Source organism: Physcomitrium patens, chromosome 15 (assembly GCF_059467195.1).
Source record: "Physcomitrium patens ecotype Gransden chromosome 15, ASM5946719v1, whole genome shotgun sequence".
Classification (NCBI taxonomy): Eukaryota; Viridiplantae; Streptophyta; class Bryopsida; order Funariales; family Funariaceae; genus Physcomitrium; species Physcomitrium patens.
The window spans coordinates 9,299,556-9,327,432 of NC_143424.1; the positions used below are offsets into that span (position 1 = coordinate 9,299,556).

A 27,877-nucleotide genomic window follows, 5' to 3' on the forward strand; every position below is an offset into this window, starting at 1 on the left:
TCGTCGGCGTTCACGAGGCTGGAGCGACGGTATTATACTTTAATTGTGCCATCGACAGTGGTGGTCATAATTCCTGGTGCCTGTGCGCCACTTGTCGTGCTGCGTTTCTCGCCGCTGCTCTCCGCCATGGTTGTCAATTTTTGTCGCGTTCTGTGTCTCGTGAGGTTCCAACGTGTTTGAATTGGGCCCGAGTTGGCGTGCTGAGACTGAGTTCTGCTCCATAGCTTCGAGCTTCCCAGTCGACCTGCTCGTGGGACGGGTAGTTGGATCTGTGCTTGCTCCAGCCTCTTCAGCTGTGGCGGATCTTGAGTTGAATTCGGCTTTTCGGGTAGAGGTGTGAGGCGTGAATGCTAAACTATTGCGCATCGTGCGTGTGCGTGTTTTTATTTGTTTATTTATTTCATTGTTGTTTGTGTTTGAGTGCAGTTGTAAGCATTTTGGACTTGCATTGTAGCACTGCACCTTGATTATGGCTATCAATGGCGGAGGTTTGTGTTGGTGCACTTAATGAGAGTCTTAGTTAGGATGTAGATTAGTTTTTCAATCTTTTGATTCTCGCTCTTCCGAATTAGGATTGTGCGTGGTCTTGTCACACTGTGACGTTAAGTATTCATAGAGTATTCAAAGTTTGCATAGTGTAATCGGACCCCGTCTTTTAATTACTGATAGGTCGTAAGTGAACAAATTTTAAATTGCGGGTAGAACTTTGACAACATGCAAGTACTTGAGAGACAAACTTCTGTATCTCGAAGTTTGCTATGCCTAAATTCCGTGTTTCTTAATAATTTGGAGGAAATGAAAAGAAGAGGAGGCGCAGTTAATCGAAGCACTTCATGTGCTAGATAGATCCCTCCTAGTACCATATTTACCTGCGAGTTTCTGTGGTGGTGAGATTTTAGTTTATTTTAAGAACTTTTGCGCATGGAAGTCTTCCATGCGCGGAGATTGCATTTTTTACACCGATGGGAAAATGTAACAGAACTCAAGTGAAAATTTCGAGTCTCATTTCTTGTTCTAAAAAATTGAGATGCTATACCTTTCTTTAATTAAAAGCCTTGCTGAATTTTGTGCCCTATGGATGCTCGGTCCTTTGTGGTACATCTATTGCCCCCTGTCGGTCATCAAAGCACTCCATAAAATAGCACACTGGCTTTATTCCTCATTTGGGTTTCTCATTCATTTTCTGCTCCTCCATGTGGTGTTTTCCCTCTCATCTTTCGGAAAACATTTCTGCCGTGCCCAAAGGGTGTTTACCTTGTAACAGACGGATGTTGGTGGGTTTCAACAGGTTCAAGCAGTTCTTGCGTATGCAAGGCATTCAAAAGTAGGAAATAGTAAAATATCAGGCAGTCATGAAGCTGGATGGCTCGAAGTTTCTGAATGCCGCAGAAAGCCTTTTATTTAGGAAGAATGGCCGAACAAATCAAGTCTTATCAAACGGCATTTTATTGTCAGATGCAGAAGCCGTAGGCAATCATGTGCAGACAAGTAAGCAAGGTGGCTGCCCTACTCCCACTTTTGTTCCTTACACAGCCACAGTTTCTTGGCACACAGGCGCACGAAACTTGTTCTCTCGATTTTTCCCTAGGTACGGCAACTACTGCGGACCAAATTATTCGAGTGGCCGCGAATCTGGCTCACTTCACTGGGACAAACCCCCTACAGATTGGGTGGATTACTGCTGCTACCGGCATGATATGGGGTACTGATCATCACAATCTTTCCTACTCTGTGTGGAAGACATTGCATTTACACTAGAGGTGCCAAAAAGGTTTCGTCTTGTTCTAGTTATTCATGCTGATGCGTAGAATCTGTTGGGTCATTTGTATCCTTTATGATCGAGGTGTTTTTTTGGAGACTAGGTGGACGATAATAGACACTCATTTGTTCCAGTGAAGTGAATGAGATAGTAACCCTGGTTCCACTACTCCTATCTCCGTGTTTACTGCATATTGTGCAGTTGTTTTTTAATTTTAAAAAATATATATTTTGTTGGTTCTATTGGTAAAGCGATCGCATCCCTTGTTATAACATGTATTTGCAAACAGCTATGACGCATATGATCAAGCACAGTTACTCGATGCGGATCATCATTTCCTCAAATGCCTGCAAAAGATACCTGAGACTGCAAAAATCTCACCGATGGGAGCAACGTATCAGAACCTGTACATATTGGGTAGGTGCCTGATCTGTCCACCCTCAATTTGAGGTGCCTCGTGCACTCTCCCATGTTGAGTTCCAGATGACGTATCTTGCTGCATAGATTGAACATGGGCAAGTCCATGTTCTGTTTTCTAGATCTATAACCATTCAATATTTATGGGCAGAATTGTCATAGCAGATAATTCATCAAAATCGATACTTATTCGAGGGATACTAAAACTCTTCACTTGCTGCTAGAATTGCCAGAATTGTCAATTGTAAGAATATAATGCGTGGGCTAATAGAACAATTTTCTTGACATACAGGTCTTCAAAGTTTTTTGATACCATACAGGGGCTTTTTGGTGAAGAAGATAGAAGAAGCAAAGAGGAGAAAAGTAAGAGGAGCGGTAGGGATTGTCAAAGAATTGCGAGAGAACGGTGCTCCAAGCATGAATCGCAGCGACATGAATTCATGGCAAGTCTTGACCAGCCTGATGAATTTGACCCTCACACTTTTGTAAAACAAACAAACAGAAAAGAAAGAAGAAAGAAACGCGTAGACCGAGCAGCAAATTTTTTCTGCATTCATGAATAGACATATCATAAGAGGGGAAGAAACGACATTGTAGCTGATTTTTTTCTTGAGTGCTAATGGTCCTGTGAAATGGGAACAGAATTGGAAGGCAGTTGTAATGCCGTAACGAGCATCACAGTAAGATGTTCAGATCAACTCCCATTCTTTAGTGGAAGTGGTTCAAGCTTGTCACTGCGGCATAGATTTGCATTACATTTTTTTACTCTATTTCCCTAGTCTTCCTCTTACCGAACATTTGTAGCATCCAGTAATTTACTGTCATGTGTAACTCATTTACTGTGGATTTGAAGTGTATATTAACTTCAAACCAATCACAAATGTTTCGTCCGAAAGTCCACATGTTTTTAAATGTATTTTTCTAACATATGGGTATGTGTTTGGCTGTACTGTTTTATGACGTGTCTTTTGAAAGGTATATTCATCAGAGGAACAATCTCAGACATTAAGGGGTTGGGAAACCAACACAAAGTCATCTTAATGAATGGGGTTGACTCAGTAGATAACCCTTGTTGAATCACGAAGCATCTGGACCAAACCAGTTAAGAATCCGTTTGAGAGAACTGATTCCCTGCAGAAGAATAACTGTAATTTTTTTGAAATTTAAATCTAGAAGCATCATTTGAATTTGAATTTTTCGACTTAAAAAGTTTGCAAAACACTTCTACTAAAGTATATTATAATTGTCACAATTGAAGAACAATTTATTTATGAGGTAACATGCGTTGGGAATTTTATTCAACACTTTTTTCCAAATAACGAGTTATTTGTTTTTTACATCAGTATCAAATAATACTATTGTAATGATATTTGATCTTATGTATTCAATGCAATATTGTGAAGGATAGTCACAGTCTTCAACGTATATATTTTCAAGATAATAATCAATGAATTACAAGATATTGCTTAAAGTGTGGCAAATAAAAATATCAGCAGTGAGGTTTGACAGTAGATTATTCCTCTCCTTTTTTTCCCTTTTTTCTTTTCTTTTAATTCTTTTTTCTTCACCCTGTTTTGAGATATATATGGGAATTGTTAAAAAAACCCATGCATTTACTAAATCCACCCTTGGTTGAGGATCCAACCATTTTTTTCATTGGTTTTTGACTAATGTGGATTGAGTAGTGGAGAATTTTGTGATGATGGGTGGATCAATTTAATGAATACTTGTATCAATTCAATAATTTCTTATATATATATATAAATATATACTATTTTATTTACACATAAAAATATACATTTTTGGCCTCATCAAACAAGAAACCCAATGGGGATGAATGAACTAATTACATATACACATATGCATTATATTATTACTATTGCCTTAGATTGCAAGTATTATAAGTGCCATGACCTTTTAATAACAAATCCAAATCAACGAACCACACCTCATTCACATGTAGTTTCGAAGCCCATATTTGAACGAATGTGATACGCTCGTACATTCATCCATAGTGGGGTCCTATATCCGGGAGCGTGGTCGTGGGGGGGCGGGGCGGGAAAGGGGTTTCCCCGTGACCGGGCAGAGCAGGAAGAGGGCGGTGAGGCGGCACAGCGAAGGCGGGGAGCTATATTAATAATAAATCCCTCACTTTGGCTCATGCCGAAAGTGCCCAGTCAGAAGAGCATGAAGACAGCCGTGAATTTTCAAACTGAAAGGGAGTCCGGAGTGGATTTCAAACAGTCAGTCCTTCACGCCATAGCCACCCATCGTCGTCTGCACAGTGAAATCCGTCTTCCTTCCCTTTCCCGGACTCGCTTTCTCTCTGGGCTGGCTGGCTGTAGGAATTGCGTTGCCCAGTGCAGGATAATGCGTAGGTTTCCATCATGATGGTGTGCTTGTGGAGACGTACGCCGTGCACACCAAGAGCATTGTTGTAGGAGCATTCGGTGTTGCTGCTCCGAGGTCCACAGGCGCGACTCTCGAAAAGATGTCATCGAGGCGCACGGCTGTGATTAGTCGCCGCATGGCAGCCTCGTACACTCACGCCGGTTAAATTCCCGACTTTCGAAGTGAGTGCCCCCGATAAGACATATCCGGAATAGACAATTTTGGCGCAACATGTTTGTCCAAGAGTCAAATGAATCGTACGTCAGTGTGCTGAAAAAAATTCCTGCACCCAGAAAAGCCAGCCTCGAGTGAGGTAGAAATTTTGAAGTTGGGAGTGATGAGACTAAGCAAGAGATAGCCGAGAGGCAGGGAGGGAGGGAGGGAGGGAGAGTGGAGGGAATGTCTATGGGCGGAGTGACTGAGATCATACCTAGGATAATGCCCGCTCGTCGGAGGAACAGGTCTATGATGGAGTTACTGTAGGGCGAGCTTGGGCTTACGTTCGCAGTTTCTATTCTCTTTCTGTTTTCCATCCCTTGGCTGCTCCCTATTGTTTTTCTCTCTCGTGTCGCATGCGTTTTTCCGATCCTTAGCGTCTTGCGGTTAACCGAGGCAGTGGTCTGGAGTTGTATCTCGAATATAGAGGCTCGAATGGTTTCGAACTAGAGAGTTGCGAGAATTTGGTCCTTGGGAACCTAGGTAAGGTCAGCCACGATGAGTGCAGAGAGTTGAGAGAGTGTTAAGTGTCGTGCAGTTGTGGGGAGGTCAAGATCTAGGTTAAACCGACAAGGGAGCCCCTGGGAGTTGACTGCTGTGGATTTGAATGGGGGAGCCTCGGGAGCTGTGATGAGCATTGGATTTGTGCTGTGGATTTGTGTGCTCGGACCGGAAGCAGCATGACTGTTAGGTTGCGCGAAGCGAATTTGGGATGAAGTGGAGCTAATTCGTGATAATTTAGGGCGAGCTTGCGCGATTTCAGCTTTCTCAACACAAACAGGACTTGGGAGGTAGTGGTGGGCAGCATGCATGAGCCTCCCGGGAGAATTAGAATAGGGAACTGGAGACGTGCACCGAACTGGTGCATTGTGGAGCAAGAAGATGCCATTTATGAATGGTCCGTGGTCTGGGCAATGGTTGAGGATGCAGCTGATTCGCTCTCGGTGTGGGGGCATCGTCAGACGCCTCTCCAATGTCTAAATCCGTGAGCAAAGCCCCTCACCAAGCATAGAGTACCTTTCCTTGCTCGCCGATCATCTGATGAGTAAACGCTCTTTTCACGTTTTCCAAGACAAAAGCTCTCGTGGGCATGTTTCTAGGCACCTGGAGATGCGTAAAGTTTGAAATTCGGCAAGAAAAATAGGTTATTCGTACCATGTTTCCTTTAAAGAGCTCCGGTCCTCGGAGCACTTTAGAAGAGATGTTGGATTTATTTAGAACGGATGACAAGCAAGAGAAAGAATCTATGGACAATGGAGAGGAGGCTAGGCCACCCCCTCTTCCTGTGAGGCCAGCATCTCGAGCTCGACTACCATCCTCTGTACGTGCAAGGAAACATCAAGTTGTAGCTATGGTAAAGCTCATCTCGTCTAGCGAAAGATCCGTTGATGTAGTCCAGGGGGACGTTGCAGTGGATGCTCCTGCTGTAAACACAGTTTTGTGTCCTGTAACAGATTGCTTGGATGTAGATGATGACCAGGTATCCAAACCCGAGAGATGCCAGGAACGACCTGTTAATCATCCTCCAGCAATCGTAATCCCCGATGATCAGGCACTTCAAAATGGTCACATGGCTTTTGAGACAAATGTGACTGCTACGAACTGCACGAAAATGTCGGAGTCGCAAGAAATTACAGCTTCATTGACCAACCCAGCTGCTATCTCGGTTGGAAAGCAAAGGGTGGGCGAGGAAGAAGCAGAATTGCATTCTAACAAGCTTTTGGTTGATGTGAGAGGGACTGCAAATGGGTCTGTTGTTGATGATGGGGCTGCGGTGGAGCAATCAGATTTCTCTGCCCTTCCACCTGAACAGCTTGCTTTGCTTCAAATTCCCAGCTTACAATCTCCAGCTCGTACTCCTACCTCACCTGCACCAAGCAGGAAATGGATCGACGATGGAGTATTACGGTTAAGAAAGGTACACGGACAGTTCAGGCTCGTACCTATCATTTCCTTTTAAAGTACTTGTAAAATCAGTATATCTGTAGCAATCTTAATATGAATGAGACTTGCTAAGAGCAGAGTGCAATTCTCAATGAAGCAAGCTCGGAGATTAAAGCTAATACTGATTTGATATTGAACATGTTGTGCTATTTTTAGGAATCGAAATTGATAAGAATGTTCTGGATCATTATCGTGCTTACACGTATGAGCCTCATTTTGCAGAATTTGCGAGTATGGTGCTTGACCTCGGAAAATATATGGATTTGTGGAACCATTATATCTGTCGAAGACGCGGAGGCTGTTGTCTGGACCTCTGATCGAGAGGTACGAGTATTTCTTAATTTTTAACTTCTCATTTATTGATTTATGTTGCTTAGCACTCTATTGAAGAGAATTTTGAATTCCTGATTGAATGGATGCTGCGTTACAGGAGATTCAAGTGAGTGTAACAAAGTTGCTACCTGCAAACCCCGCCTTTCTGGAGGGAGTGGATGACCTCATAAAGTTGAGCTACCTCAACGAGCCTTCTGTTCTCCATGACTTGGATTACCGATATTCGAAAGATCAGATATATGTAAGTGCAAGCCCTTTAACTGTGACTATGTTGCAGATGGTGGCTTTTACTGATTCCTATCATGAAGAGTCTGTATGCGCAAGCTCTCTTGTGCTGAACTAGAAGTCTTTGCTCGAAATATTTTACTGTTTATTAGCACTCCCATGTGGGAATAATTGTAAGTATCTTCCAGCACGACCTTTGCAAACTGCAATTTAATATTGATTATACCGGGGATATTGCAGACAAAGGCTGGTCCTGTATTGATTGCGGTTAATCCGTTCAAGAAAATTCATATATATGGAGAGGATATAATGCAAGCTTATCGGGATAGAACTTCTGCAAGCTCTCAGCCTCATGTTTATATGATAGCTGGCAGTGCCTTTGGCGCAATGATGAAAGGTGTATATTATTTTTCAATTATATTGGTTTTAGGATTGAAACTCGTTTTGTGGTTGAAAGTCACGTAATGCCTTAGGGTACCTTTTCCATGACAATGTCGTTATAATGCAAGCTTACACGGTCACACTAATAACTGTTTATATCACTGTGGTTGTCTGGGTCCATAACTTATCATTATTTTTTATTGCTTTTGTCTCTGCAGAGGGGATTAATCAGTCCATTATTATCAGGTAATTTGTATATCTTTGTTCTACATTTTGTTCTGTTCCAAAGAAGAATCTCAATTTTTTTAATTTAAAGAATGGCCGGAATCTGCATTTATTTAAACACTAGTTATTAGTATTCTCTTCAATGGTCATCTCATGAAAACAACATGCTTATTTTTTGTGTACAGTGGTGAGAGTGGTGCAGGGAAAACAGAAACGGCAAAGATTGCCATGCAGTATTTAGCTGCTCTAGGAGGAGGTAGTGGGATAGAAGATGAAATTTTGCAAACCAACCCAATCTTAGAAGCCTTCGGCAACGCAAAAACTTCAAAGAATGACAATTCGAGTCGCTTTGTAAGTTGATGCTTTTGGTAACGCACATTGTGTATGATCATCCAAGCTAAGTGACTCGATAATAATGAAAACATCATTGTAAATAGGTCCCGACGTTTATGATCGTTACGAAAGAACATTAAAAATTGCTACTTTCATCTTCCGAAACTTTTCTGGGTGTTGAACTTGGTTCATACTATGATTGCTTTTGCATCATGAATTTTGCACTTGATAGCGGCAATTGTTGATAGCATTGCCTGTTTTTCCAGGGAAAGCTCATTGACATACATTTTGACGAAAGTGGGAAAATATGTGGAGCAATTATTGAAACATGTAAGGATCCAAAGTGTGTTATTTTTATTCTTTTATTTTTGGTTTGCTCACAATGAACTTCTGCTTCTGAACGCCAAGCTTTAATTTTATGACGTTCTCCACCATATCAAGCTTCTTACCTTAATTTCTTTGGTTGATGTCGCGTTGGACCTGTGATACTATCTCTGGTTGAGAAGATTTGCTTGAGAAGGTAAGCACTTTCTTACAGTACTTCTATGGTTGGTCCAAAATTGAATTCTATGATTTTGTGGGCAATTTTTTTGTGTGTATTTTTGGAGATAGGGGGTGGGATGTTGACATCAAACGAAACCGTTTATCATTTCTTATCTTTTATCCATGATTGCTAAGTGGTGCAACTTCTTTCGTTTGTAGTCGAGAGTCGTACAGCAAGCAGAAGGTGAAAGGTCATATCACGTTTTTTATCAACTGTGTGCTGGAGCTGATGAATCTTTACGAGGTAGGACGTTTTCTTGCTGTGTCTCGGTGTCCTTTCAATTTTCTAATTACAAATTTATTATATCCATAGTTGATTGCCTAGTCTCCTCCATTAACTGATGCTGGAATTTGTAACCTTATGTGATTTTTGAGCAGATCTTCTAAGACTAAGATCCGCCAAGGAGTATCGGTATCTAAGCCAAAGTAGCTGTATGTCTATCGATAATGTTGATGATGCGGAGCAATTCCAACGTTTGAGGGTGCGTGCTGTCTACAGCTGAAACTTGCATGTCCCACATAATACCAGCAATTGGTTTTCTTTTGTCCAGCTAGAGAATCCTTTTGCCATGAATTGTCAAGCTACAAGTTAGAGTTTAATGCAACCAAGTATTCCAGTAAATTCATTTTATTATTCTTAGAATGCCCATATCAAGGTGTATTGCTGGGTTGTTTTTTGCAGAAAGCCATGAACGTGGTGCAAATTTGTAAAGAAGATCAGCAGAAAGTTTTTGAACTGCTCTCCGCCGTCCTATGGCTTGGAAATATTGTGTTTCGCGTTTCAGAGCCTGATAATCATGTCGTGGTTGTGGACAATGAAGGTCCTTTTTTTTACCTTGTAAACCACTTGGAAACATATTCTAGTTTGTTGCCATCCATTTTGGTATCTGAATACCGGTCACAGTTTCAGCATCGTGTTTAGAAAATAGAGCAATCTATTTTTTCAAATATGATTTTAGTTGAGGAGGTTCTACGTGATTGAGGCCTACGGAATCCAAAGAGGTACAGTGAGTATTCAAGCAGTAGATCTGTTATGGGTGTTTGGGGATATTATTTGGCATGAATGACTTCATAGGACTGTGTAGTTGGTTCATGTTCATATTAATCTGGATAGGTCATCTTTACCCATCATGTTTTCGAGAAGCACCTTCATTGCCGAGAAGCACCTACTATTACTATGTCCTGTGAGTAGTTGGTTCTGAAGGATGATGATGCAAACGATTTTGCAGTGTTTTACGAAGTTCTAACTTTTGGTAAATCTGTAAGCAGCTGTGGAAATAGCAGCAGCCTTGTTGGGTTGCGAGGTTGATAAACTTGTAACAGCATTATACAGTCGGAGGATCCGTGCAGGGGGTGATACTATTGTACAGAGACTGACACTTTCTCAGGTACTTATCTTTCTTGTTTTAATTGGGCGAGATTTCAGGGTTCTGCTTTAGTAGTGTTAGTTTGGAATGTGCTTTAAGCTTTGGTTGGGATCGTGCACTACAGTCGAAATGTTAATGCTAATTCAGTATAGCTTGAATTTTCTTTAAGTGCAGGATGACAATGTCTTTTTAAATACGCCATTCTTACTCATGTTTCGTTCCAGGCAACTGACTCAAGAGATGCGCTTGCTAAAGCAATTTACTCCTACTTGTTTGATTGGCTGGTTGAACGTGTAAACAAATCACTGGAAGCTGGCAAGTTGCGAACTGGAAGATCAATCAGCATTCTGGATATCTATGGATTTGAAACTTTCAAGGTAATTTTTCTTCGCTCCTTCCAATGCATTCAAAATTCTAACACAACCATTTGGCATTAGTGTCATTGGTGTTTCGACCCCGACTTCCCACGGTTTGCTGTATTGGACTCTTGTCGAGCTTTTTTGATGTTAAAACCATCTTTTGATCTTGCACAGTTTTGCAGATTGCAAGCTAACGTATCTTGATTCTTGTGTCGGTCTTTGCAGAGAAATAGTTTTGAGCAACTGTGTATAAACTATGCAAATGAGAGGCTGCAGCAGCATTTCAACCGTCATCTTTTTAAGCTCGAACAAGAAGTACGTTTAAAGGGAACTTAGATATGTTGGTAAATATAGCTGGCTTTTCTTTTTATTTACGTCAAGCACGTTACATTGGATTTGGGTGAGGACAGCTCTTGCTTTTCTCTTACTTACTGCGGCGACCGTTTTCTAACGGATTCTAAATGTTCACATCTTATGGCTTCTTGTGATAATTATTTAGGAATATACTTCTGAAGATATTGATTGGACCAGAATAGAATTTCAAGACAATCAACAATGCCTTGATCTTATCGAGAAGGTGAGTTTTCATCTTATCAACTTTGGAAGAAATTGCTCCTCGCGATTGTTTATTTAGTATCACGGCTATAAACTCCACAACCATATATATAGCTAGATTTTCAATATTCTTCACTTAATTTTTGAAACATCAACATGCTGTGTGGGACTCTTTGGTGTTTATCTTCTAACTATAAGCCACTGAACTGAAATGTTAATATTTTGGCTCACGACTTTGCAGAGACCTGTGGGATTAATATCGTTACTTGATGAGGAGTGTATGTTTCCACGAGCAACTGATTTTACGCTGGCGAATAAGTTGAAGGATCATCTGAAAAAAAATGCTTCTTTCAGAGGGGAGCGGGACAAAAAATTTCGTGTTTACCACTATGCTGGAGAGGTAGGACGCTTTTGAACACTTAGTCTAATTTCGAAGTTTCGAGGTATTGAGTTCTACACAGGTTTCCAGTGATTTCAAGTTCAATGGTGGGGCTTTAGATTTGATGCTGGCACTCTATTTTATCAATAGGCTCTTGTGGATCTTATTGAGCGTTTTAATGTCGTGATATGTTTTTAGGTGCTCTATGAGGCGGATGGGTTTCTTGAGAAGAATAGAGACTTACTACATGCAGACCTGGTGGAGCTTCTGGAGTCATGTGATTGTGCGTTGATTTTTGATTTTCTAGCATCTGCTGGTCAAGGGTCTGGAAAGTCCAATGGCTCAGAATATCAAAAGCAAAGTGTTGCATCCAAGTTCAAGGTTTGCTGCTTCTTACACTACACTTGCCAGAACTTTATGGGTTTCTGTATTGTGTTAGGTTTCTTGTAATAGGAAAGTAAACCATGATTTGTAACAGCAACTTATGTAATTACAGGGCCAATTGAACAAGCTTCTGCAAAGATTGGAGGCCACTGAACCTCATTTTATACGGTGCATCAAACCAAATACCCAGCAGCTTCCAAATGTCATCGACCAGAAACTGGTCCTGCAGCAGCTTCGTTGTTGTGGAGTCCTGGAGGTGGTCCGCATCTCTCGCTCTGGTTACCCAACTCGGTATACTCATAATGAATTTGCGAGCAGGTTGATACGAGTCCCAACTTTGAACCTCGTAATGCCTCAGATTTGAAGTGTTGTTTTATGTGTTAGTTGAGATTATTTTATTTCTACCTTGTCCATAATGATTCACAAGTATACGAGGTAGAGTTTATCTGGAGTTAGACTGGATAGAGTGCGTTCCTTACCTGAGAATGAAAAGAAAAAAAAAAAAAAAAAAAAAAAAAAAAAAAAAGCTGGAAAATTTAATTTTCTCTCTATTGCAGTCGTGGATGTGCATCTGTGGTTTCAAACGTGGGTAGTAAAAGATGATAGCATTGCCTTTGTTGCATTGTAGATATGCTTTCCTCCTTCCAAGAGACGTCTCTGAACAAGAGGATGTGTTGAGCGTATGCGTGGCTATTCTTGAGCATTTCAGGAAGTTTATCACTTCCGAAATGTATCAAGTTGGTATTACCAAATTATTTTTCCGCGCTGGACAGGTAATTCTTTTTCGATACATAACTCTTCAGTCGCATTGGGGGTATTACCATAAGTGACTTTATTGCACAAACTGACTATGTTTTCTGATGCACATCCTTTACAATATCGATGCTTCCTAAATACGCCTTCCACTTTCTGTGTTGGAACTTTTTACAGAGCTGAAGCTGTTTTGGAAGCTTAATCGTTGCATCTTTCGATTGTTTGATGCTGAATTCTGTTTGCAATATTTTGTCCCGCAGATTGGAATGCTGGAGGATGTGAGAGTAAGAACTCTCCGCAGTATTGACCGAGCCCAAGCTGTGTACAAAGGGTACAAGGTTCGACGTGAGTACAAAAAGAAGCGCAAGGCAGTAGTTTTCTTGCAATCCTGTGAGTGTGCAACCTTTTAGACCTTTCGTCGCAAAGACTATCTTTTCACTGTATTTTTTTTGATGAGCTATGGTTTCTTCTTGACACAATTATTGGCTTGCTGAAGATTTTTATGCATGCGTTAGTCTATATTAATTTAAATCGTTTTGAGTATACTCGCTACAGAGCACAGCGTATTTCTGAATGACGTGAACGTGTTTACTGAAGACTTTCTGCGTGTGTAGTGGTAAGAGCGGCTATAGCAAGAAGACATTTCGAGAAAAGAAAAGAACGGCACAGAGCAGTTGTGTTCATTCAAAAGAATGTCCGGGGGTGGATTGCACGTTGTGCATATCAAGCTAAGAAGGAGAAGGTTATCCTGATCCAATCAGGTACCAATGGTTAACCGAATCATTTCCTTAATTTTAGTTAACCCAACCCACGAGTTTGCAGTTTCTGATAGAAAACTTAATTCGGTTTGTTCATCTTCTAATACCTATTTGGACGTTGTAGTGGTGCGCATGTCGTTGGCCAAGGGACAGTTAAACGACCTCCAGAAAGAGGCCGAGGAGAAGAGAGCCGTAGAAAGAAAGTTGGCCGAGGAGAAGAGGGCGTCTGAGTTACAATTGGCTGCCGAGATTCAGGAAAAAGAGGCAGCCGAGGAAAAAGTACGTATCGAAGCCGTCTTACAAGAAGAAGTCAGGATGAGGCGACAAGCGGAGGAGGGTACTGGATCAGCTGATGAAGAGCAAGAAAGCATCAAGGAGATATGTGAAACGATTACAACGAAACCTCCTGAATCTGAGGCAAATCCTTCTTGTCTTGTCTTCTACTATTTCTGTGACCAGCCATGTACTCGTTGAACATGGAAATTATTTTTGATATGTTTATTTCTTACATTTAAGTGCCTGCTTGTGTACAGGAACAGAATGAATCAACCATCAGGGTGAGACCTTCTCACATTTTGGAGCTGCAACAGAGGGCGGTGATTGCGGAGAGAACCCTTCTAGAGAAAGAGGAAGACAACGCGCTACTGCGACAGAGGATCCAACACTACGAGAATCAATGGGTGGAATATGAAGCCAAGATGTCATCTATGGAGGAGATGTGGCAAAAGCAGATGTCTACATTGCAGCTAAGCTTAGCAGCTGCAAAGAAGAGTATTGCCACTGAAGAGAGCGCCACCTTGCAGACTTCTTCTAAAGATGGCTCTGAGGACCAAAAGACTGTAGCTGGGAAACACAACCGTAACACTCGGCCTCTGCTTCCTACTGAGGAAGAGAAATTTCACAAAGTTATACAAGATCTGGATGACGAAGCGGCGAAAGTTCCGGAGAATGTAGAAAACAATTCCAACAAGTTCTTGCATGCAGGATCTGAACTTGGCTCGAGCCAGGGTGAGGTGGCTGCTGGGCATTCATATGTAACCCAATTGGACCGAGAATTCGACCATCGGAAGCAAGTTTTCACCGACGACATCGACTTCCTTGTGGAAGTGAAGTCTGGTCAGACTACGGCGCATTTGAGTCCTGAAGACGAGCTCCGAAAACTCAAAACTAGATTCGATGCGTGGAAGAAAGACTTCAAGGTGAGGTTGCGTGAGACCAAGGCGGTGCTCAGCAAACTTGGTCACACGGATTCGAGCGACAAATGGATCCGAGGGAAAAAATGGCACTGGGTTAAACTGGGGAAACAAATCACACCCCCTTGAATTCATTCCGGAAACCATCTGGCATTCTATCTATTTGGACAACTTCGGATCTTTTCTGTGAGACCTGGGCGTTTCCATCTCAAAGCACATTTTTGATGTTTTGAGCGCCGTTTTGCAGCAAAGAATGCTCCTGTGCTGCAAGCTTGCTTTTCGATTCAACTTGTCAAGAAAGCGACACTTGTGCTGCCCACAAAGTTTTAAGCTTACACCCTAGATTTTAAAGCTTGGTGGGGGCGAACATGGTCTCAAACTGGCCATTAGGAATAGTACATCTTCTCTAACTTGTGAGGAAGTAACGAAGTGATGTTGGGGTTTCGAGGGTGCAAAGGATATCCTCCACAGCAGGCATTCATGTGCTTCCCTCCGTTGTCGAATAAGGGCACTAATAAATATATATATATATATATATCTATTTGTGTGGCTCCGTGGCTCACTTTTGTTCTTGATGTTCTGAAGTTGGCTTGACCTCGGATTGGCAATGCATTTTTCATTACTTTAAATATAAGAGTTATGAACTCTGAAATTGAAGTACAGAGTTGTTTGCCATCGTATACTTGCTGCCATTGTGGAATTGCAATCCACTTGTCCTTCAGTTTCAGGACAAGATTCTGTAGCCCACAAATTTAGATTTTCATTTGAAACTGGTAAAATTGAAATTGGGGAGATTGCACTTCTTCACATGATAGAAGTGCGAGATATGGAATAAAATCTTGTATATTGTACTTCATTCATGCAGTTTTTCACTAGTCTATTAGTAGTAGAAATATGAAATTATTTGCATCATTGATCAAACAAAACAAGTTAGTAAGTAAAGTATAAAAAATGAACGGAGTAGATATTTGGGTATTTCCTTGACTATTTTGGTATCCCGCATATTTTGGTATCCTTCATAGTTCAATAGTGGCTGTTTGGGAGTGAATGAGTAGAAAAAAAGAGGATTAGTTGTGATTAAATAATTTATATTCTCAAAGAAACTAACAACCAACTCCAAGATACCAAAATAGTTAAGGAGAGGTATTGGAATATTCGTGCCTAAAATTATACGTATAATCATCAATGCAATAAAATAAGGAGAATGTTAAATCAACCTAAGTAAATCTTAAATTGACCCATATTTGTTCTTTCCATCTTTATAGCAAGTCTTGACCCCTTCTAGCAAAATCACCCCTAGAAGAGGACTTTTATTACAAACTTTCATCCATCTGTGTACCAATCTTGGTTTTACCATAGATATAAAATTGAGAAGTATCCACATTAATATAAATAGTGTAAGACTAGAGACCAATGTGAGCATTTTGAAAAGTTGGTGCACTAGATTTAAAACTCTGTAGATTCTCTTAGTGCTGAATTGCTTCTCCCTAATCCTCTCTCTTTAATCTTTGTCTTAGTCCTTTTGGACTTTGCTTCTCTTGGCCCTAAGTTAGGATCAATCATTGTCGGCAAGGATGAGCAAGGGTGAAAGGGCAAGAGTAAGCATTTAAAAACTTTGTTAAAATTGCCACAACTCTATTTATGGATGAAGAAGAAAAATTACTATGGCATGGTTCTAAGAAAAGATCCACCCAAGCCATCTTAACCACCCCACATATTCACTCTACTCTAACATTTTATTTTTTTAATTTTACAAAACATTGCCACAAAAATAATCAAGCTACAAAAATTTGCAAAGGTCGGTAGAATTAAGATTTATCTATGCTAAACTTTAAAAGTTTAAAAATATGCCAATAAGCATTTTTGTCAACAAAAAGTTTATACCACAACTTTGACTTTTATTTGTTTATTTTTTAAAATTTTATAATAGAATTTTAAAAATATTTAAAAATATTTTGAAAAAAATGGAACTTTAGAAACTTATTATTACCTTGTTGATGTTTTGAGTGTCAATGCAAATCTTATCAGTACAATATATATTCTTAAATTTAATATAGGTATTTCATTAATTCTTTACAAGGTATTGTAAAAAAATTAAAAGAATAAAAATACTTGATTGAAATTTTTAAAAACTTATTTCTTCATTAATTAATTTTTTCTTTTAAAATTATCGTGCATCAAAAAATATTTTTTTATGTTTTAATAGTAATTTAATAAAATACTATTGCAACAAAAAATAAAAAAATAATATGTAAATGATTAAAGATAAAAATATATATATATATATATATATATATATATTAGCATGATTAATTATGTTTTGTTTACAAATAATTAATAAAGTAAAAAACAATTCTATTCAATGCATGCATTTTATTTAGCCATTAGATTATGCTTGGACAAATCCACTCCTAGACTATGTACTTGAGATAATAAATTTAAATAAAAAAAAATATATTCATTTAGTTCAAAGACTTCAAGCAAATGGGTAGATATTGAAATTTTAAATTAGCTCAATGTCCTAGAGCAAAAGAGGCATGAATGTAGCATATTGGCCTAAAAATGGGTGGAAGAATTTTTTTAAAAAAATATTTCTTGTCAACTTGCTTATATAATTGCTAGCACCATGAAAGGTGAAGCTCTTGATCTACCAAGTTTTAAAGCATGCTACTCCCTTGCAAAGTATAGTTAATACTTATTAAATTGGGTGAGAAAAAAATCAATCAATAGAAGAAAGGTTTTATGCATGGCTTGTTATCTAGAGAGTTGGCCGGTAATAATCTATATGCAAAGTCTTATCCTTAAATTTCAATTTGTGGATGGAATTTTGTTTGAGTGGTTATCATCCACAAGTAGAGCATAAAGACTTGTCCACCAAAGAAATTTACTTATAACAACCATATAATATAATCATAAAACATACATGCTCTTATAAATATAGTAGATTTTTATGTTTGCATTACATGCCAATAAATTAGCAAAACTAGTTGGATTTTAAAAGTTAAAAAAAATTATCAATAATATTTGATATTTTATATTAATATATTATACAATATTAAATTTTTATTATTTGATATTGAATGGTGCAATAGTTTAAACAAGCTAAAAGACTAAAAATTAACTTATAATATTTGTGAAAGTAGACAATGATGCTATTAAATAAAAATTAAAATATATCAAGTTATTTTATTTTAACATATATAATATCTCTTATAGCAAATAAAATATGTTTCTCTAAATCCAAATATTTGTAATCTACTAGAATGATTACAAGAAAAATAGTATTTATTATGCAAGTCTTGGACTATTTTAATAACTTTTATTAGTAAAAATGTTATAAATATGTATGTATATATAATAAATATTTGTGTACATACATGTGGGTGTAAAGTTTTTTAATATGGCAAGTTTGTTACAATATATTTATAGGTTCATACAATTTTTTCTAATGTTTTATAAAAATACTGAATAATTAAAAAATGACTCACATGGAATTTGAACCTAAGTTCTAAAACCATTCTGAAGCCAAAGATAGGAAGTTGTGGAAAAGATTATACAACAATTAGAAGAAAAAAAAAAAGAAAAAAAACCTATATATATATATATATATATATAATATTTTATACGACTTTAGAACTTACTCATCCTTTACTTTCATATATATATATATATATATATATATATATATTTACCTTTTATTACATTCTAATAATTTGATCAATGTTTTAAGATCACATTAACCGCATCAAGGACTCTCTACTCCATGATGCTGTGATGTTTTTTTCATTATGTTTAAAATTAAAAGGAAAAAGATGTGCATTTATTGATTCTTCAATAGAATTCTGGATCATCAACATTACCTAATCACCCAACTGTTATGAACTTATGATACTTAATTAATAAATTCAAAATCCTAAACCTATGAATGCTGAACATGCCAGAATATATTAAAATATTTGTTAAATTGCATTTTAATCAATAAGTAATGAAGAAACACAATAACATTCGCTATATGTTTGTTGATTAAGCAGATAAGTTCATACTTGTTCGCAAATATACAGTTGATTGTTAATTCTGTCTTATTAAAATGCTATTTCTTACTTCAAATAGTATCAATAAAATCTCAGTTTTAAAGTCCCATGGTAGAACTTCTGGTGGTGTCAAACGCTTACGTTTAATGGTTGAATGTAAGCTCTTTCATAATCATTTTCACACAGATCCATATGTAAATGTTATCTTGAACCAATTCATCACCATTGCCAAGCATGGACAGCACATTTTTAACACTCAGTTTCCTGTAATCACACGCTCTATCACAGAAAGATTAGGATTGAGTACAAAGATCTGTATGAAAACAGAAATGATTGAATAGTTGGAATACAATGGGAATTGATACATGATGTGTTCCAACGTAGAATTGCACCCCGAAAGTGCTGTGGATAGGGACCCTAAACTGCTGGCACCATCTCGTTGATATGGAGCCGCAAAAGCTTTACATGAGGCAATTGCAACCCACAGAGATCGTGTTGCAAAAAGCTATCGATTCACTTTCTGATGACCACATGTCATATCTATGATAAAGAAGTTGGAAATGAACAAATTCTGCAGCTTGAAGTTGCTTCGTGATCACGTGGAGGTGGGGTCACTGCTTGGTAGGGACGAAGCATACGACGCTCACCTTCAGAATTCTAGCGTCTCGATGATCTGAAAAAACTTCCAGCTGACACAGTGCGTCCTAATGGTTCGGCAGACGGAATTCTTTCAACTTATCAGCGACTGACAAGGATACAGCTGAAATGTACACCATCGAGAAACCCTACCTGTACAGTAAGCACTCTGTTCATCTCCTGCCACAGTAAAATTCGGAAATTTCAATCATGTCGTTTGGAATTTAGAAAACATATCACCTTCCTAAACAAGTGTACACATCAGACGAGCCGTTGCTGTCTACAAGTAGAAAAAATCACCTTGACATGTTGAATCACGATTGAAGTTTAGATTAGGTGATGGTAAACGTAGGGTGACGCTCCTTCTAAGAGAATCTTAGCATTTTAGCATTGCTCTGTTTGGGAGAAGCAGTGGTGCTCCGAAGTCTTTTCTTGGAGTTTCCTACAGCATCAGGAGACAGCATGTACTGTCCTGGAGATTCTGCATGCGATAAGTCCAATGCCCCAAGTAAGCATGATGTAAGCTGGGCTATTCAGTTGGCAATTTTAAATTTAAGGTAATTTTAAAAGTAACGAAGCTCAGAATGACATTTGTCGCATTGATCACCTCTGCTTGTGACAAAGGTCCAATCAGGCTATTACGTCCTCATGACAAGGGGAAGAGAACATTATCAAGAAGAGCTCCTTTAGATGTGGACACAACTCGGGGTGGAACGCCACTTTGGAAATGACGAACAAACGCTGCGGACTTACCTACTGAAGAACGGCTAAACTTTTTATTCAATGTTGGTGAAGAGAACTTGATCGGGCTCCCGCCTGCAATAATTGCACTTGGATCCTCGTCAAGTTCCACTTTTTTCCGTTGGAGGGATGTAGGATAGCTGGTGCCTATCCTTGCTTCTGGTTTCAACCGTGGTATCGGACTCCAAACTCCATTAAGCTCTGGCAAATCATCGAGCCAATCAACGTCCTCATGAACAGTAAGTTCTTGCTGCTCATCAACACACTTTCGCTCAGTGCCCTTCGTAGACTGGAAAATTTCGTTGATAACTTGAGAAAAATCAAGGTCCCCAGTTAGGTCTTCTGAAGAAAGGTCAGAAGTTTTCAATGATTTCAAGTCATCCTCAATTGCCGGCTTATGAGCCAGTGGTGAGGATAGAATGCGGCAGACTTTAGAGGTTCGATTGATTAGTAAGGGCGACCCTGCGTGCCGGCTCCGAATTCTCAAGCTATCTGACTTGGTAGGTGAAGGTGACATTCGTGAAGCGCCAGTCCGAACCACTTGCTCGGAATTCGGAGATTTGCTAAGATCCGTACATGGCACATCCCAAGTGTTTAGCGACTTCGACGGCGATAAGCAGAGCATTACCTCATCAGGGATTCTTGTAGAAGAACTAGTTCTAAGATTAGAAACTGTTGGACATTCATGGTTCCAGACCTCTTCTACAATCTGCGTCTGCAATAGAACCTCAGTGTCACCATCCAGTTCAGAACAGTTGGTAAAGGAAGCCGTAGGTAACGAACTGGACGTAAGCTCCTCAGAATGAGATGCACGTAAAAACCCATGCTTATTTTCAACCCTACAACTTAAACTGTTCACCTCGGTTTCCTCAGCTACCTCAGCAACTTCCGTCTCCTCCTCCATGCCCTGAGCAGATTTGAAACCAGACACACAGTTCATTGGTTCCTCCGTGGGCGACGACAAGGAAATATCCTCGATGTTCCACCTGTTCTCTGAGCTGGCCAAATCAATCGACTGAGAACCATCAGCTTTCCGTAATGGTTGTGCTGTTCTTTCTAGATCTTGGGTAGCATGCCCAGTTCGAGGGGAGTTACGTTCCTTGATTTGAAGAGACAATGTTTGAGTACCAGTTGGAGAATTAGGAGCCTGTGAGAAGACTGCTAAATCATCTGGTTTTCTTGACTTAGAAGTGTACAGTGATTTGCGTCTATTTCTCCTGGATGGGACGGATCTGGTATCAGCCGATGTAGCATGTTTTATATCATTAACTTGATAGTTCACGGCCGCCTCTGCAGGGGTAGCACATGCAGCTTGGCAGCTGTTTTCTTCATTTATTTTAGAGATTGATAACGCCTGTCCTGCGGAGTCAAGAGTCTCTGATCCTGCACATCCTAAAATTCCTGGAACTGCGTCTCCAGAGACACATACATACAAGGTTAGTTCATGAATTATGACGATACCTATCTGCGCATGGAAATGGAAATTAACCAAGGAATGGTCGGGGATTCTAGAATTAAACGTTGCATACACCATTTTTGCTCAATACACTCATACCAGGTAATGTTCATAACTTCGAGTGCGATAGTAGTAGCTGCCTACAGCCTCTGATTCCATACACACAGGTACTCGAAGATATCTTTCCATCTGGCTAGCTACATTTGAATACACGGACCAGAGAGCCTTTCATTGAGAGACCTACCGTTCTTTGCTGGCCTGCTTCGATCACACTGTGGTCTTAAGACCCATCCCGTCAAGTCTGCAGGGTCAAATGTCGTTGCTCCCGAATCTTCCCGGGTATCCACTGGCAACTGCCCCTTGTTCATAGAGTCTAGCAAACCCTGTTCGTGGGAAGTTTGTGACATGTACAAGGAACCTGAACCCTCGTTACAATCGTTTTGTGCTCGAAACTCCGAGACACGTTGATGATCTGATTTATTAGAATGATGCAAGGTTCCATCTTCAGCCATGGCCATCATAACATCCGGTGGTATCCGCGGCAAACCTCTTCCTGGAGGTTTTTTTTGAGTGAATAAGGCCAGTCGTCTCTTTCTTGTTGTCGACTGTACACATTTGGATACTCTTGCCGGCGTCCCGAATCCAAACGTCGATGTTAAAGGTCGCGTGGAAATGGACTCGACACCTTCTTCATCAATCCTTTCCTCCCTCTCCTTCTGGCGTTCGAACCTTGGAGTCTCAAGCACCACATTACGTTCTCTTGATTGCACCTTATCATTCGAAGGGCTATTGACCTTAGGTGCTCTAGATGGTTGGTTATGAAGTTTGATCTTCTTTAACCTAGAAAGAGAATCTGGACCTCCAAAGTGGGCGAGCCTGCTGGCCAGTTTTCGTTTCTCACTAGCCCGGGTGAAGGCGTCCATAGGGGTAGAACGTTTGCGCCGTTTTTTGATCGGACCTGGATTGAAGTACAACATCAATATCAAAACAAGACATGAAACGCATGGTAACCAAGTTCCTCTTTGGAAGAGCGTGAGTTGCGAGCTTTCTATCATCAAGCAAGGGTACTGGTTAAAAAAAGAAACTTTTTAAAAAGCAAGAAATACAATGCAATATCAAACTATTATATGATGCCATAAAACTGTTCCAAATTCGAAAAGTGAGGACTCTCAGCAGAAACAAGACATCCTACCCACAAATTGACAACCTAAGAGCTATGTATTAAACAATTTCATAAATTCGAGTTTCCAGACACTAATGGAATCCGCTGAATAATAGTCAGAGGGTACTGACCTTTGCTTGATGTGCGAGTGAAATCACTTTGATCTTTTTCTACCAAGGATTGTACATCAGGAATAATCAATCCGGTGACTGTATCAGTTGTTGCGAACTGATCCGTAATCTCTACTCCTTCTGAGTCTTTTTGGTCGTGAATTCCTACCTGTACAATCTACAAATGACGAGACATCATTGATACAACACTTCAGGCACGTGTTAAAATGCCAAAATAACACTTTCGTACTGCGGGACAATTGAAATGATATCAACACTTGTATATATCTACATTAGATGATATGTGATCAGCACTTGCACGTCCTGTTTCTCGAGTCCTGAAATAATAGAGGCAGTACTGAATAATAAATACACAATTTTCTTAATCTATGAATCAACGTAAAAACTCTTTCTAGGTCTCAGAACTTACCGAGTCTGCAGGAACCAGTTGCAAATCAGATACGCCCTCCATATACCCATTAAACTCCATTCTCTCAAAAATGTCCGCTATTGTCTGAGGGAGGCTCTCCTTGTACCTTAACATGAAGGAGCACAAACAACCGCAAATCAGAAATTTCCAAAAACTAAAACTGATTACGATACACCATCAGACTACGTGGCCCGATCCTCAACCGAAGAGTCAGACGCTTCTTGTTCAGTTCCGACAATACGGGAAATAAACTTACAAGGAACAACAATGAAAACCATCGATTGTCTCATGTACGCGGTTTTCATGCCAAGAACTCAGTTACCTGTTGTACATTACTCGAATACTGTAATCGTGTAGACTCTCACCACCAAAAACACCACCTCCCAAGTCAAATTGGATGTCATCCAAGAGCCTGCATATTTCCTTCACGATTCTGGACTTTTCCTTGTCTGAAGGCCGACCCCAATCACGCTCAATCATTTCCATTCGGAATAAGATTTGCAATTCATAGGCCCTAAGCTTCTCCTTACGAATGTGCGCGCCGTTCGCATTGCTAGAATCGCAGTCAGTGAATTTTCTAGCCAATTTCTTCGGTTTCAACAGCAGCTTATCCATCAGCTGGTTGGCAACCGTATCACATGGGGGCGCTAAGTTTAATACGATTTGAGACTCATTCGGTGGCTCGTGATAGTTTCTACTGCCAGCAACGCATAGTGCCAAGCCCGTCTTCCCTACGTAGGCTTTACTATCTGCTGTACAGTCTGCACCATCTGACGCTCCTCCAAAATCAACGCTGTTGCTGACAGGCATGGCACAATTCATCACTCCGGAGGCAGAACACAACATGTCATGCATAGTTGAACTATTAATTTCACTTCTGTGCTCAGCTTTCTCAACTCTTGGTAAGTTGCAGCTAGAGACAGAGTTGAATGGTTTCAAAATGTCCGTTTTCTTTGAAATCCCCTGACCATTGCCGTGTACTAACATGTACTCATCCTTGATTTGCTGTATGTTTTCACTCAAGGGTCGTACCAGTCCCATACTTTGGTTTCTGTAGAGAAGAATACTCTGTGCCTTGATTCCATTAGACATGATTCCTTTGACAAATACCAGCAGATCCCCAGAGTCGCTTTGTAGGCAATCTTGCAACATTTGTTCAATCGATGACAAATATGCATCTGCCTCCTCTGCAGTATCCAACACAGATGAAAAGAGCTCCCTCCCTTTGAAAGGGATTAACTCATTCTTAGGTGATCTAACTGGACTGGATCCGCCGTCGACCCCTTTCTCTCCTACGTCTGATTCAGCATGACCTGTTGACATGACCACCAAGGTTAGTAACCATGGAACTATTCAGATAACCGATAACCTAATGCAGGTTTCTTCCGAGACTGACCATTACGCCCTGTAAATAGAGAGGCACCAAATTCTCGCTGGTAGATCGCACCGAAGTGCGGTGAAACAAGAGAGCTTAGACCTCACAACATTGATGATGCTGAACGGCGAACTACGTCAACACAGTAGAATAGCATACATACAACAGCATACTGTCTCTATATTCAGTGGAGAGAGAAAAGTAGACATGTCATGAAGATAACGAACACAAACATTAAGAGCAGATCGTGCCTGTTAGAACTGGTGTGACAGGGGCGGGTTGCTGCTCCATCAAGGGCTTAGGTTTAGCCACCTGATCCAACCAACATTTGATTATTAGCATGGCTTTCGATGGCTTTTTCCCTGGACCAGGTCGCAAGTATGAATTTTCTATTTTGACCTTCCCAGAGCCAAGCGTTCTCCTGCGAAGTATATGCCGCCAATGTTGAGTCCAGCTGTACACATCCCTCTTGATGGGATTCATCTCCTCAGCGCAGTTAGACATCTGTTCACTCCCACCTAGATATCTCCCCTTCTTCGCAGGGGGGTCTACTTCACATGACATGGCTTCAGCAGGACGTTTTTGGGGCCTCAAATCCTTCTGGGCTCGAGGACATTCACTACCTGGCGTGTCGAGATCTTTCACACTCTCTACAGTAGTCAGCAACAGCGGTGATGATTTTGATATAGCCTGTTGAACGGCAAACTGCTCCGTGCAGTCAGAGCTCAAGCGTCTGGATGACGAATCCTTTTGTAACAAGGCAGCATACTCAGCACTGATAGGCTCAAGGATAGCTGAGCTGCAAACCCCATCTTCATAGAGATCAACTTCAGCAACACTTCCTTTCCGTGCAATGGTAACAAGGAACACCTGCCAGGTACGTTGTCCTGGTTCAAAGCCCATCGGGTTTTGCTGCAGCTGTTGGAGAATGTCAACCCCGTTAATACAGTAAGAAGCATCATCCGCGAGGGAATTTGGCTCCTCAACTCCATTTCCAGCAGATGCCGACTTGCGCTTAGTCGTGCAGTCGCCTCCGTTTCCTACCCCATGGTATAGAAGATAACGTAGAGAACATCTGAAATGTAAATTTTGCTTTTGCAACAGAGACTTAACGACAATCTTCACTACGGGTGCTTCTTTGGACGGGCATTTTGGTGTCGACAACTTTCCAACTTTCGTGGACGATGAACCCGACTTTAACGCTGCAGATATGCTATCTTTAATCAAAGAACTGCCAACAACATTTGAGTCCAGTGCGACCGCCTCCAGCTTACACACTTCGGGTTGAAGTTGTGTCCCATCTCTGCCGATAATGCTGAATCGAAGCTTAGCTTGCAACCTTGGAGCTTTGGGTCGAACTTGCAGATCAGGATAAGCAACTGAAGACCAAAGGATGGGTAGAGGAATGCAATCCGAGGCAATTGCGAGAGCATCCATTGACGTGTACTTCCACTTCGCTAGTGCAAAGACCTCATGAAGCTCCTGTTTCTCGGGTCTTCGGTCCGGTCCAATTGAGACAGGCAGTCCTTTACCTTGATTTAGCAACGATGTAGATACACGGGGCATGTCGATCCAGCAAGCATGAATGCCCTTCTGCCGGAAGGGGTCTTGTAGTTTCTTCATCTTCGATGAGAAGGCTTTCAGTATCTCTCTGTCCCTAGTTGAATACTGAGAAATAGGCAAGTTCATAAAATCTGCAAATTGCTTCATATTGTCAGGCAGATGGGAAAACACCACAACCAAATTCTGTTGAGTACTCCAAACAGAGCCACCTAGGCATTCACCGGCTCTCTTGACCTGGTCTTCGTCGGAGGAAGATCCATCACTCATAGATACAGAATCCCATGTGAAGTCTGAGAGAAGCTCTTGTAGAGCTCTGATTACGAACTCACATTTGCTCCGAGATTGCTGACATGGATCACAACTTTTGCTGCTGACCTCAGTGGCTACTACAGAAAGTGATTGCTGGAAAAGGTCGAGTTTTTCCTCAGCAGTTTTGGTTCGACCATAAGGCTCTTGCCCAAACGCTTCTGTTTTTTTTAAGAGCCTCTGTATCATGGAACTTGACGCCAATGGCGACAATGAAGAATCAAAGAGCTTAAAACCCCAATTAACATTTTTCTGATGCCCAGTGCTGTTATCATTGCACATTGATAAAATCCGCTCGATACAGCAACGGATGAGATTTACGTACGCCTGTGAAGCATTGTTGTTTCTCTGCTCACAAGAAGTTGCCCTAGTTAGATCCTCATGTTAAAAGGACAACTCGGCAAATCTTTGAGTCTAAAGATGATGCGAAAATGCAGAAATTATTCTGAAACAAATAATATCCACACCGAGTGAACGGCGCTGTAAGTCTACATGGAACATTCACAACAATGCATGGAGAAGGCTAAGACCCGGAGAGCACATATCTACTACCCCTTGAAAATTAAAATGATAAGCATTGCTAACTATTGAACCCACGCACCTGGGCGTATACTTGGACATCAATCAATACTGCAAGGCGCTTCAACCGTTGCCGGCCAAGGGCTAACAACCCCATCTTCATAACTCAAATTCAGCACAGTCAATCGATCACAAAATAATCTACCCCGAGAAGAACTCAAAGATTTGATCCAAGCTGTCATAATTTCGTGAATCTCACAGAAGGTCCACTTTAGGCATCTTCGAGTTCCAATCCCTTGAATATATCTACAGCACTCCGATGCAGCTCTGCTTGCAACACCAGGAAAAAACTCTCTGTGAACAAGGAGTGAAAAACATGCCTTACTTCTTGCCAATTGACGGAGGAAGCCCAAAATTCATGTTAAAGGCACGGAAAAATTGCTTCAGTAAGATCATGAATTAATTAGCACACAGCATAAATTCAGAAGTGTGGCACGTAACTCCGAACTACGACCACTCTCCATACTTCTCAGATAATCACACTAATCGATCCCCAAATGACGAGCCTCGCATTGAGTTCAAGAAATAAAAAGATCAATGACCTAACTCGTGATGCATAACTCACTTAACCCTCACAACTCCTAGCAACAGGGGCCACAATGCGCGACGCACCAAGGAACCGACAATGCATACAACAACACACACCTCAAAAATATATCATACGCTTGTTATCAAGCCAGAAGGGGTTCCCTCGCTGGAGTTGCGGATCCAGACCCTCGTCAAAAAGAAAGTATCTACTCAAAAAGAAACAAACAACAGAAATCAACGGTAAAAACACCCAAACTGAAACAGCTCTCAGCCTCCAGAAGACCGAACACACAAACACAAAGTAGGTGGGCGTCTCACCAAAGACGCTACAATCGACAAAAGAATGCCGAAGTAGCCTCCTTAGCTTGCAAATCTGAAAGGCGGAGATCCACTGCAACAATTCAACTCAGGAGCAGCACGGACACTGAGCGCAGTTTCAGAAAAT

At 40.6% G+C, this 27,877-nt stretch overlaps 3 protein-coding genes across 9 annotated transcripts; 2 read left to right on the top strand and 1 right to left on the bottom strand.

The window, feature by feature from the left end:
- Positions 1–15: 15 nt before the first annotated feature.
- On the top strand, positions 16–3,057 carry LOC112292263 (uncharacterized). 7 transcript variants are annotated; one of them, XM_090256379.1, is made up of 5 exons: positions 16–334; positions 427–488; positions 1,289–1,702; positions 2,049–2,176; positions 2,469–3,057. In XM_090256379.1, exons 3-5 carry the CDS (start codon positions 1,353–1,355, stop codon positions 2,663–2,665), a joined length of 675 nt encoding a protein of 224 aa, XP_090112505.1. In that variant the 5' UTR covers positions 16–334; positions 427–488; positions 1,289–1,352; the 3' UTR covers positions 2,666–3,057. The 7 variants fall into 7 exon arrangements, with proteins under 7 accessions (XP_090112505.1, XP_024396337.1, XP_024396336.1 ...); XM_024540569.3 differs by having other exon boundaries at positions 16–259; XM_024540568.3 differs by lacking the exon at positions 427–488 and having other exon boundaries at positions 16–373.
- Positions 3,058–4,541: 1,484 nt separating this feature from the next.
- Positions 4,542–15,050, top strand: LOC112292802 (myosin-1). Its single transcript, XM_024541632.3, has 23 exons — positions 4,542–6,701; positions 6,950–7,051; positions 7,158–7,301; positions 7,526–7,682; positions 7,885–7,912; positions 8,077–8,242; positions 8,491–8,554; positions 8,731–8,744; positions 8,927–9,011; positions 9,146–9,249; positions 9,450–9,588; positions 10,037–10,155; positions 10,359–10,511; positions 10,719–10,808; positions 10,993–11,070; positions 11,290–11,448; positions 11,626–11,808; positions 11,924–12,129; positions 12,440–12,584; positions 12,825–12,954; positions 13,179–13,325; positions 13,447–13,739; positions 13,856–15,050. The coding sequence occupies exons 1-23, from the start codon at positions 5,940–5,942 to the stop codon at positions 14,642–14,644; spliced, it is 4,257 nt and encodes a 1,418-aa protein (XP_024397400.1). The 5' UTR covers positions 4,542–5,939; the 3' UTR covers positions 14,645–15,050.
- Positions 15,051–18,845: 3,795 nt separating this feature from the next.
- LOC112292801 (uncharacterized) lies at positions 18,846–27,870 on the bottom strand. The gene is made up of 10 exons (XM_024541627.3): positions 27,751–27,870; positions 26,927–27,171; positions 24,708–26,673; positions 23,404–24,394; positions 23,082–23,187; positions 22,673–22,829; positions 21,624–22,337; positions 19,936–21,330; positions 19,483–19,663; positions 18,846–19,362 (listed from the first exon to the last, which is right to left on the bottom strand). The coding sequence occupies exons 2-9, from the start codon at positions 27,005–27,007 to the stop codon at positions 19,548–19,550; spliced, it is 5,526 nt and encodes a 1,841-aa protein (XP_024397395.1). The 5' UTR covers positions 27,008–27,171; positions 27,751–27,870; the 3' UTR covers positions 18,846–19,362; positions 19,483–19,547.
- Positions 27,871–27,877: the final 7 nt, after the last annotated feature.